This window comes from Trachymyrmex cornetzi, unplaced genomic scaffold, assembly GCF_001594075.2.
Source record: "Trachymyrmex cornetzi isolate Tcor2-1 unplaced genomic scaffold, Tcor1.1 scaffold200, whole genome shotgun sequence".
NCBI lineage: Eukaryota > Metazoa > Arthropoda > Insecta > Hymenoptera > Formicidae > Trachymyrmex > Trachymyrmex cornetzi.
The window spans coordinates 185,764-198,291 of NW_017296637.1; the positions used below are offsets into that span (position 1 = coordinate 185,764).

General features: G+C 31.4%; 1 protein-coding gene across 1 annotated transcript in view; it reads right to left on the minus strand.

The window, feature by feature from the left end:
• LOC108759654 (LON peptidase N-terminal domain and RING finger protein 3) overlaps nt 1-12,528 on the minus strand; it is a 41,949-nt gene that overhangs the window by 3,428 nt on the left and 25,993 nt on the right. Inside the window, exons 2-7 of the mRNA XM_018505184.1 lie at nt 6,154-6,272; nt 5,301-5,423; nt 2,912-3,106; nt 2,378-2,477; nt 2,103-2,302; nt 531-832 (exon numbers count right to left, since the gene is read on the minus strand). Of these exons, the coding sequence (XP_018360686.1) occupies nt 531-832; nt 2,103-2,302; nt 2,378-2,477; nt 2,912-3,106; nt 5,301-5,423; nt 6,154-6,272 (1,039 nt within the window). The remainder of the gene's footprint in view (nt 1-530; nt 833-2,102; nt 2,303-2,377; nt 2,478-2,911; nt 3,107-5,300; nt 5,424-6,153; nt 6,273-12,528) is intronic.

The following is a 12,528-nucleotide window of genomic DNA, read 5'->3' on the forward strand; positions in this document are numbered from 1 at the left end:
ATCGTGTCCAATCATGTGCAAAGTAACGATAAACGTAACTGTAAAATTCGTTACCGTTACCAAAAAAATGTAACTTCGTTACCGTTACAGTTACCAAAGAAAAAAAGTAACGCAGTTACTAGTAAAGTTACCAAAAAAGTAACTTGTAACTGTAACTTCGTTACAAGTAACGAGTTACTTCCATTCCCTGATATTAATATATGATATATGTAAGCTTCATGTAATCATGCATCGTATATTGTAAATATACATATAAATTGTAAAACAAAAGTTTAGTTTCTTCTATTCACATTTTAATTAATCGTTATTTTACAAACAATATGTTATTAGTAATTAGTGTTTGAGTAACGATCTATTTCTTAACTAATTAATTAATGTCATAAATTAAGATTGATTAAAAGAAATAAATAGGAAACTGAAAGTTAAAATATTTAAAAATTACATTAATGCATTTCAATATATTAATTTAAATTGTGGTTATGTATAAATATATTTATCTTAAAATTATCATAAAATAAAATCTGTATTACCTCTTTGTGCCCGTTGCTTCTTTGTTGAGACACGCAGCAATTCCGAACTGGCGCATTCCGCTGTCCACACATCTTCTGACCATCAGCCTGTATCTAGGCTCGTAGACAAACAGGGGACAGGCAACGCAGGGAAATGCTGTCGTACAAATAAAAACGGCAATCTGTTCGTTATCCAAAAGTCCCAGTCCTTGGACCAGTTCGAGCTGATGACTCACAGCTCTGGAAGTATATTCCGCGGGCGCCACTGTTTTAAGCGCTCTCTCTACGAAATCCGTTACAGTTTTTTGGCTACTGGCTAGATACTGAAAGCAAAAAAAAAGTAATTAGTTAATAAAATAATTTAAATAATCATGACATGTATAATTATACCGTTCATGATATCGATTTCAAAAAAGTAAATAAATTTTGTAGAACGAGTATTTTGGATCGGGATTTGTACTACGCTTAAAAATAGTACATATGTGGATAAAACTATTTAAGATAAAAAAATAAGAGAGAAAGAGAGAGAGAGAAAAGAAAAGACTTATTGTTATATTATTTTATATAGTAAGTATCGTTATGTAATAAGGATGTTTGCTTATTTTTTTCCAGCATTAGAATACTTTCAATTTTTGTTAAAAATTATTTTTCATAATGTTATGAATTTAAATATTAATATAATAACATCCCGAAAAGCAATATGACTTACATTATAATATTATTAGTTATATCCAATATCAAAGAGAATGTCGCAAGAAGAATATTTCTAAAGAATCAAATGCAATCATCGATATATTACGGAGATAAAATTAAAAAAAACAAAGAGTAGCGCGCTGTAAGATCATCGTTGACGTCGTCGTCCTCATCGTCATTAAATATAATACAGACGATCGGTAATGACGCCACGAACGCGGAAGCTCGTGACGAACCGCCTTGACGACCGCAAACAATAATCATTTCAATCTGCGGCATCGTCGTTAACCGCTAGAAAACATCATGTCTCATTTATGGACAGGTGTTGTTACGGAATATTTCGCGTCAATGCATTTCCCTGCCAAGCTCTTTGAGATCAAGAGCTCACGAATAACGAACAAATTAATTTTAAGAATTCTTTGGAGAAAAATGTGGAATGCATTAGTTATATAAATGTAAATTATGACTGTAATAGCGAAGAAAGAAAAGGCTGACTAATAGCTTTGAATGAAGGCAACACTATTCTGTGCTGTAAATAAACCAAAGTTTTAATAATTTAAAGACAATTCCATTTCATTGAATTATAATGGAATTTATAGAAAAAGAGAAAAAAAACTTTTTTTTATAAATGCATTGATTTATTCAATACTTAATTTTGAAAATAAAATTGTTTTAAATTCTTTAAAATCTTAAATTCTTTATATTTTTATTAAAATTAATTCTTTGTTGTTTAAGTTGTGCTACAACTTTTCTATAACTAGAGCTAATTTGAAAAACAGGATTATAAAAATGTAATAATTTATTATATTAATATGTAACCGAATCAAACTTTTGCGTGATAATAATAATACTATTCAAAGCATTTCTACAAAATTAACATTTACGTAGAAGTCCTCTTACGTCAGCTAAAGATGTAACACACAAAGGACAAGCTGAAGAGTAATCCAGGCAACGGTCCAGACACATCCAGCAATAGGTGTGACCACAGGGTGTCGTGACGGGTTTCCAAAGCAGGCGGCAACATAAGATGCAATCCAATTCTCCAGCAGTGCCGCCGGAAAGAGTTGGCAAGAGAATTTCGGCGGGTCTCGATTCGATTCCTACAAATAGCATCGTCTTAAGATATTTTTACGAATATAAAAGAGGTGTTCGTATCGGTGGGCGACAATACTTACTTTTCAATTTTTCTATATCCTGATACACACGATCTAAACTTGCTTGTAGCTTTGTGTTGACTTGCGGTACAATGGAGGATCTAATTCTTCTGTTTATTGTCTGTAAAACGAAAAGAATAAAGTGAGTAAGTAAGCCATGAATAATTGTGTAAAAACTAAACAGATAGTTTTAAAGATATATCAATAAACAGAATTAAATTTAAAAAATTAAATAAGTAAAAAAATATATAGTGAACGAATAATAAAAAAGACAATTATAGTACAATATTTATTTTACTGTTTACAGTCAATAAATGATTTACTGTCAATGAATGTTGTCGGTGATACTGTATTTTTTATTTCTAATGATATTTTAACAACAATCATACTCGTTGAAGTGTTTAATAAATGATTATTATACTTTGTGATTATTTTTTTTATCGAATGATATATATATATATATATATATATATATATAATCTTATTTGAGCTCTTTTTACCAAGTATAAAAAATATTTAACAAGTCAAAATCAGATATATTTTTTAAAAAAGCACCTGTATGAATTCTTCTTCGCCGCTGCTGTTGTCCTCGCAATCGGACCTGTTCAGAGTAGCGCGTCGACTGCGATTGGAATTCATTAATTGATGACGATTTCTCGTGCGTAACGCGTTCTTTGTTAAACTGTATGGCGTACGTGATGACAGGATATTTTGCCGATGAATCTTAGGCGATAGCACTCTATGCAGAATCTATAGCACATAATCACAAACATGGTAACATATGTATCAATCGAATAAATTTGTATACTTAATGTAAAACGATTAGCAATTATCAGAGTAAATTAATTACTTTACAAAGCAGATTCTTTTAATTGTAAGTCATTAAGTACTGAAATGTTTTACAAGATAAAACCATATATAATTAAATCTTATTGTTAAAAATAAGCTTACTTAATTTATATAATTTTAGTATTACTTTATAATACAATACATTTGACTTAAGGTACTAATTATTTAACTTTTTATATTAAAACTTTTATATAGGTAACTTCTAAGTTTTTTAAATTCAAATAGACGTAGTTTTATAATAAATATGTATAAAGTAAGTATATAAAATTAATTTAATATACGTTAACATTTAATATACGTTAAAACAATTTAAAAATATATTTTTTTGCTAAAAAAGAAATTTAGCAAGGGGTAAAATTCTTTCTGAATTGTTGTTACAAGATATTGTCATTATTATGAGTAGCGAATCATTATTTTAACACAAAGAATCAATATTAAGAATTAATAAACTAACATAAAGAATTTCAAATGAAACTTTCGCTAGCAGTGAACAAATTCCACTTGTTTCTTCAATAGCACGTATTTCTTCCTTGACGTGTCTTATATGAGATGCTTCTAATTGCAAGATTGACGGATATTTAACTGGTCGCTAAATTGACGCGATTAACGCATGAAATAACACAGTTGAGTAATCCCAGACATTTTCGGACGATGAAAGTAAAAGTGCGCCTTCCATAATACGGACCTAACTGACGGATTCAGCGGGAAAGAATGATTCCCTGGTCTCTTACATAAGTGGCGGTGCAGCTTGCATCAATGATTCTGCCATCGGGCGCTCGCTTATGTAATCGCCGTAAGCTCGAAATTCAACACGCTCCGCTTTTGAAATTATTTAGCGTCAAAATTTGACATGACCAGTCGTATTGAATTCTTTAATATTCATCGATTGTTACTATATACGTAACTACGTTTCAGGCCTCGCAAATATTCGCGTGTGACGCAATATTGCGAAACTTAACGTCGATCAAGCAGCTTCAATGTCAAATATTAATTGAAATACGACATCTCATACTTTATTAGCTTGGACATAAGCCTCACAATTAGTATTTCGGTTGTGATCGTTTTAACAATATTAAACAATTTCAAGGTAAGATATCATTCAAATCTTTACGTAAGAAAATCTTCGCAGTTTGCATAACAGAGAATGCAACAAGATGCCACGTTACACGCATCTCAAGATGCGAGAAATTGACAGATGAATGAATAAGAGTTTCCTCAAAAGATGTGAGAATAAGAAATTTTACTGAAAAGATTCGACGCAGAAGAAAAGGATTTTACATTACGTATGTACGAGAGGGTAGGGAACGCAGCGGCGAGCGCGGGGGCCGTGCGTCACACGGCGGAAGATCGATATATCGACGCCGTCGCGCGAACCGCGTGAAACAACACGTGGAAACGGCACATTTGTTCGCGAGAGTAGCGTAGTATCCGTTTCGCTCGCAAATATGGTTATCGTTACTCCTGGCGTACGGGTCACTCACCTGACGACCATCGTACCGAGTCATTAAAGCTGCGTGGCCGGCAGTAGTCGTGCCGGAAACGCCGTGGCGCGCATTTCTTTTGTGTTAGTGATGCTCTACGGATAGAGATGGATGCATTTGATTCCCCGCGGCGCATTCCGTCAGTTGCACGATAGCGATTGCTCCGCAAGGAATGTGGATATTCTTACTTATGATCAGACTACGGTTTGTTCTATTTTTTCGTTCAAGAACTTGTTCTATGAGTTACAGGAATATTACGAAAACTAGATGAAATTGTGCAACTCGAAGTGAGCATAGTCGGAAATTTTCCGGTAATAAAAAGTTATCGAGTCGATATAAATCTCACTCTCTCGATTCACTTCGACTTAATGATTTTTTGTTACCCGGAAAACTTCAACTATTTGCGCGCAATTCTATTTATTAGAGAATAATCGACGCTGTAGATAGTCAATTAATTTTAAACCTTACAGTTTATAAGTTATCCAAACTTATGTAATAACTCGTGTTGTACAATTGGAACAAATATATTTCGTTAACTTTCAATAAAACAATAATATTTGATAATAGAATATTTGTATAGCTTTTATAATAAAAAGCAACGTGGGAAAACATACTTTGGTTAATTCATGGCGTACAGCTTGTGGATTTTTATCAATGGCCACGCTAATACAGAGAGCATAGAGCGCTTCTTCGTGTCTTCCAAGCGCTGACAAAGCTATTCCTCTTCTATAGTGCCCCTAAATACAAAACAAAAATATTATATTAATATTAAATTACAAAAAAATACTATATTTTATAATGAAAATATAAATTTATATTTTATGAGAAAAATATCAATTTTAATTTTAAGTAATTTAATGTACTATAATTCAATAATAATTTGTATACAATAGTAACGAGATTATAATAAAATTTGTATTACTATATGCACAATATGTTATTAATATTAGCGTATATACTGTTACATATTTGAATAATACATATACACAATTGATAAATTAACAATTCATCATTGGCATGGAACCAAATGGAAGGGATTTAAATTTACATCTGAGTGGTCACTCGATCTGTTATGTGAGTTTGCAAGGAAATCTTCATGTGTCTAACCTTTTGTATTTCGCTGACGATGGCTCCAAATGTTGGCCGAAACGTTCGGATTTAATATAATTTCCTAAATACATCTATGTAAGAAATTGTCACAAATTGTTTTATAATTGAATCTGTGCACCAATTACCACGTTTTACTCTCATTTGCCTCGTATTGTTAACATTTTGATAAATTAAGATTAAATAAAGAAAATAAATGTTTGAACGTTAGATTTTATTTTAATTAGAACATTTTGCCAAATTTGTTAGATAACAATTGTTAAATAGAAGTGTCTGAATTTTGATTTAAAGAGTAGACACATCTTGTTACCTACACATGTATCGAGTATATGTGTAAGCTTTGGTTTTGTATTTCCTCACCTTGCCCCAGTCTGGCCGCAATCTAACTGCATGATCAGCGTCCGTGAGAGCAGCTAAAGGTCTATTCAACAGGAGCAAGACGTGAGCCCTGTTGCTAAGGTGGAGTGGGCTATTCGGTGCTGAAACATGAGAATACAAGTTCGTAAAATGTCTACCGAATGGTGGACGAGTTCTAGTTTGAAAAGCTTTAAGATTCTGTGAATCAAGAATCAGAATAAATTTTTTTCTATTTTAAAGTGTTTTAAAAACAGAGCAGATGTGATCTATGCCGGCAAATGCTGTTTCATGACTAATGACTGGTATTATTATTCACGCATCCCACATGGAACAATAGAGATGTAAAGCAGATATTTTACAAATAAACTAATAATTGCAAATATTTAATGGCGCACATCAATGGCATATTTCAATATCTTTTATTTATAAATTTACATATTTATAATGCAATATTACATACATGTATGACATTTAAACGCATCAAACGAGTATTCGAAAGAGCATTGCATCATTGATTCATATCTTAGTGCATATTTTGCATAAGAATGCACTTATATTGTCGTGCATAAATTCCGAACAGTCTAATAGGTTTTTTTACAGTTAGCAGTCTGGACTTGTTTAATTTCGCAGAAATTTGTCTCGTAAAAAAGCGCCGTGTATTTTCAGCAAAGCACATTTTATAGAAGCGACCGCGGACGATGTCATCGGCCGATGCAGGCGGCGGCGGCACCAATGCTCACGTCAGTATCGCGAATATTAAAAGTAGCTTATCGAGATATTTTATGTGCTCTAAAATAAAATAAATTTTTTAAAAATACGTTTTATGTTCAAATAAACTATCACGTAATTTCAGATTTTAACATTTTGAAAATATTAATTATCTAAATAATATTTTAATTATTTTAAATTAATATAAAATGTAAATTATATTTGCAAAATGTTTTATAATCATCTTAAAAGTATTTTGTAAAGAAAAGACAATTTATTTTTATAAAGTTCTACCTAATAAATAACAATTGTTAAAGCGGTTACTGTACAACCTGTAACGCGATGGCCATTTGTATAATAGCCTTATTTTATTTATGCGTAACCATTTGTCTTCAAAATAAATAAGAAACAGAATATATGTATTAAATACTTATTAATTGTAATGATATACTTAGATTTAAATTATGCTAATTTGCAACGTTAGAAAAAACATCTAATATTTGGTATACTGAACAAATACAAAGAATAATCCCTATATATAAGCCGGCTTATGTAACTTATCTTTTAATGTTGCGAAGCTTGAATTTAAAGACCCGATTTGAAAAAACCTAATTATTACGCGAATATCGTTGTATAAGTCTTTTATCTTAAACTTGCAAAATCTTGTTATTGTTGAATTCCACGTGTAATTCTTTTAAATTTATTAGTAACATGTTCGTAACTTATTTTGCTAGTACATTATTATTAAAAATTAGCATATAACTTTTTATAGTTAAACTTATATTAAATATAATTTTCGTTTTAGGGAAATAAAGTATTTTAAAATTTAATTATTATATTTAATCATAAATTAATATTACATATTATCTTTTAAAACGAAATAGAAACAATAAATTTTTTAGAGAATATTAAATTTTTATCATAAATCCTTCTTAATTGAAAGAATTAATTTCGTGCTCGTATAAAATGATATATATTAATTTCGGGATTTATACAAAAGTTGAAATTACTTTTTACAAGCAACAATTTAGATAGTAAAATATGGCATAGCATTTTTAATCGGCTGCAGCAACCAGTTTTTGGTTGTAGCAGCAAATTTTTAGTTACGTTAGCCTATCAAAATCATATACTAAGATTGCGGATAGGCTAACGCAACTAAAAATTTGCTGCTACAACCAAAAACTAGTTGCTGCAACCGATTAAAAATGCTATGCCATATTTTACTATCTAAATTGTTGCAGCAACCAATCTTTTCTTTCAGTGCGGAGTTATTATTACTGATATATAATCATATATAATTATCGAGAAATCAAGTCATATTTCCGATTGCATTAATTATAAATATTTATGCGCGCAAAGGAACGTAATTTCCCGCGTCAATGTTAAGCTATAAGAAATATAATACAGCGGGATATCGCTGAACAAGTTCATTCATTAGCGTGATCATTCTTTGAATACATTGTAAAAAATGCTCTTCCTGTCTGTTCGATCGAATGCCAAGGTCCGCCTCGAATGATCGATCGTTTGCTCACCGCAGGCAATCGACCCGATCATTAGAACGCGTGCTTCCTAACGATCTCCCATTTAGACTAATCTAAATCATTATTGCATAAAACCTAACCTATCGTACGATAAGCATTTATTAAATAAATAGACTTGCTTCTTTCAAAATGTCGTCAGATTAAAACTTGTGTATCCTTTAAGTGTATCTGAAATTTTGATATTCAAAAACACAACACAAAAGGTGCGTTCCGTAACGCGCATGATGTGCATGATGCATCCATTGTCCTTGTTTAACGTTTGGTGAGCAACAAGGATAAACGATGCATTATGCGCATCATGCGAGTAACGGAACGCACCCAAGGAAACCAAACCTGTGCAGGTATCGTTGTCTATATTTTAAGAAATTAATGAAATTTTAAAATATTATCGAATTACAATTTATTTAAATTTATTTTAGTAAGAGTATGGATCCCTTTTTAAATAAAATTCTAAAGTAGTTGATAATAATAATTACGTAATCATTTTTATTTCAAATTACAATTCAGACTAACTTATCAAACATAATTTCTCAACATATCTTAAATCGCAAAATGAACTCAAAAATATCTGTACTATTTAGATCTAGCTTTTTAAATTTAATCATTTACTATAAAAACAGAAATTAATCAAATTTGCAATTTTAAAACCAAGGCTGTCAAATTATCTAAAATGAATCTAAAAGATTAAACATAGTTTTGTTGTATTTATGAGATTTCTAAATTGTACGAAGATGCACTGACGCATACAGAAAGGTTCGATGCCGCGTGCTCAACCAGGCGCGACAGACGGCTGCTGACCTTCGTTGGAAAGAAGACGAGCGGTTTGGAATGAAGGAAAAAGAGAGAAGAGAGAGAGAGAGAAGAGTGGGACTGTCAGTGCCGAGTTCGAGAACCGAGTTAACGGAGCGTCATACGGAGAATATACTCTTCTAAAGCGCTCACGTGAAAATCGGAGCAATAGCTGTTGCTGCACATGCTGTCGGGCTTGTGCATTCTCAGCATTCTCGAGAATTGGAATCATGACAGATAGCGTGTCAAGGGATTAACAACGTACGGGTTGTTTAGTCTTCACGGATTGTGAGTGTGATAAATTAGTGAATTTCTTATTAAAGGAACTTCTCTTTCAGTACGTGAAAATTTGACAGGAAATCATGGATTTCTCTCTCTCTCTCTCTCTCTCTCTCTTCGTGGTCATTCCACTTTTACAGATTATTAAAGTACGATTTAATTCTTCTTTAAAGTTGACTCACATAATACTTTATATTTTATATAAAAATGATGAAACTGAATAAATTCTCCTAAATCTCTATAGTTCATATCTTTATGAGTGAGTAACCATATACAACTATTTTGTAATTTATAAAAACAGTTATTTATACTCTGATAAAGAATTCTGTTTTTCCTTTACATAATTTAAAAAAAAAAAGTTTTTTATTTTTAAGAGAGATAATAAATTCGCTTAAAAAATATAATTATTTTTAGTCTATTAAATGCTCGTATGTGTGGCAGCCTAATTTACGAATGTGGAGATATTGCGACGGTCTTCCTCCGAGTTGCATGCGGAGCGCAATGTAACTGCATCCGGCCGGCCGCTGGCCAACCACGAAGGGAGAAGCGAAAGGTGGGAAGGGAAAGAATACAGCATAAACGGTCGCATCGCAAACGCGTCGCGCGGACTGAGCCGCGCCGGTGCAGCTGCAACGGCCGACGCATCGTCGTTGCAACGGAGTAGACGTCACCCATGCCGACGCGGCACGGCGCGCAAACAGCCGCGCGTTACGTAAAGGTCGGTCACCCGGCTCGGCGGGGCGTACTCTATCGTGCCGCCGCGCCGCCGGCACCGCCACCGCGCGCGGTCGCCGCCACCGCCGTTGTTGCTGGCATCGCATCGCTGATGCTGCCTGCCATGTGCAATTATCATCTTCGTTTACGGGGTTTACGGAGACGGAAGGGTTCTCTCGATTTAGCAGGATGTCACAAAATAACCATGGCAATAACGAAATTTAAGTGTCTCGTGATTTGTTATCATTGTTGGAAATGAGAGGATTCTCGATTAAATGAAAGAATAATTATAGCTTTTAAAATCATAATAAGATTTTGATCGTTACTTGTACTATGGAAATATTTTTATTTATGAAAATAGGAATATTAATCTTTATATCCTCTCTCTTATAACAATTGCTACAATTGCTCTCTCTCTGTAAAATATTTTTTTTATAATTATAGAAATAAAATTTATTTGCATAAAAAGAATTATTATCTTTTTGCATGGAATTAAAAAAGTTGTTACTTTTTATTAATATATCATAGAACTAAATATTTTTATTAAATTATAATATAATTATATTTCAGCATATAGATATCTGCTTTGTAAAATTACTTGTAAAAATATAAATATTTAAAGTATATGAGAAAACTGTTGATATAATGCAAAATTACAGAATATATTTATATTTATATGTATATTTGGATAGAACTTTAATATATTTTGCATTGTGTGTGTGTGTGTGTGCATTGATCTACAATGAAGAATACAATAACATTGTTTTAATATTATAACTTTAAGAAAAAGAATTTTGATACATTTTTTATATATATCAATAGTTCAATTATTGTATCATATAAAAAAGAAAAGAAGATATTTATGTATTTAGATATAAATAGCATAGTGTGCAGAGTAGGATAATATATTGTGTTATAAAAATTATTATTTTATAAAATTCTAAAAAGTCTCTGTTAAAATAACAAAATATTTGTAAAACAATGGTAAAAAATCTTATTATTTTTACACAAAAATAAAATCTTCAAAATATATGTATTAAAAATTGTGTTTTATGTGAGTTATTAACTGCAAAAATTCTTTAATGTGCTTTATTTGAGCCATTCAGCAGACACTAATGATGATCCGCCAGTCAGCAAGATGCATAATATATCAACGTGTGTAACATCTCGTTGGTTATCTGTGTGCCGTAGGGGTCATATATACTTATATATATATCATGTCTTTCTATTCTGGCAACGATCAATAATGCTCCACGTGTCGTACGCGGTGGAGTGAACGTCGTAATTCCGCCACGCGTCATTTGCCAAATTATTAGCAGGTATTTCTCTTGAACGTGTCTCTTTGCACCATTTGTGTTAATCTTACCAGTAAAACAATATGTGATAGTTCGCATTCAGTCTTTTATGACCGAAATATAAACATTACAAATAAGTTTTTCTTTTCTTTTTGAAAGATGCACGGAGCAAATATAATTTAATGAATTTACAAAGAAAACTTGAAAGGTATAGTATATATAGGGTGTTTAAAAAAATCACTCAGCATTTATATGTAATATAAATTTAAGCAATTTATGTAATAATTTATATAATGTTAATATTATAATTTAAATTCTGGTATTACAGAGATCGCAATGTCGTATTGGTTTAAAATATTAATTTTTTATTACACCTAAAGATAAATTTACTTAATTATTTTTTTATTAATTTTTAACTGTATATTTGATTGCAATTATTTTACTCGACTCACGCACGCAGAAGGGTGTCATTATTTGTGTGTAACAAATTCTTTCCATTAAATTATTTCCATTATTACTCCTATTTTTTATAAAAACTAAGAGAGTTCTATTAACGATTTTCCTCGCACGATAACGATTTTATTTGCGCGATTTATGAATACTAGAAATTTAAGAAATTTGCGACCGCGTTAATCTGGAAAATATCGTGTGGAATTCTTTTGAATGCTGTTGAAGTCATGATTTTATTAATTTGACCGCATTTCACGCTTAAGACGTCATAAGATAAAAATAGAGAAATAACAATTTTAAACGATTTTACGGAAATTTAGTTTCTCAAAATAACTTGAACATTCGATCCAGTGAGCAGTTCCAGTTGAGTTACATAAGAACAAAATGATTTTTGGTGGTATCACGACGAATTGTTTTCCAACCTACAATTTAATACATAACGTATCGGATAAAACTTTATCCGAATTTTGGAAACAAATTAATCAAATGAGTAAGATAATTTCAAGTAATATAGTTTGTTACATAGTTGTTAATATCATAACTAAATATTTAAATTTATTGTTAATAATATAGTTTTTATAGTGTTATTTTATTCTAACTAT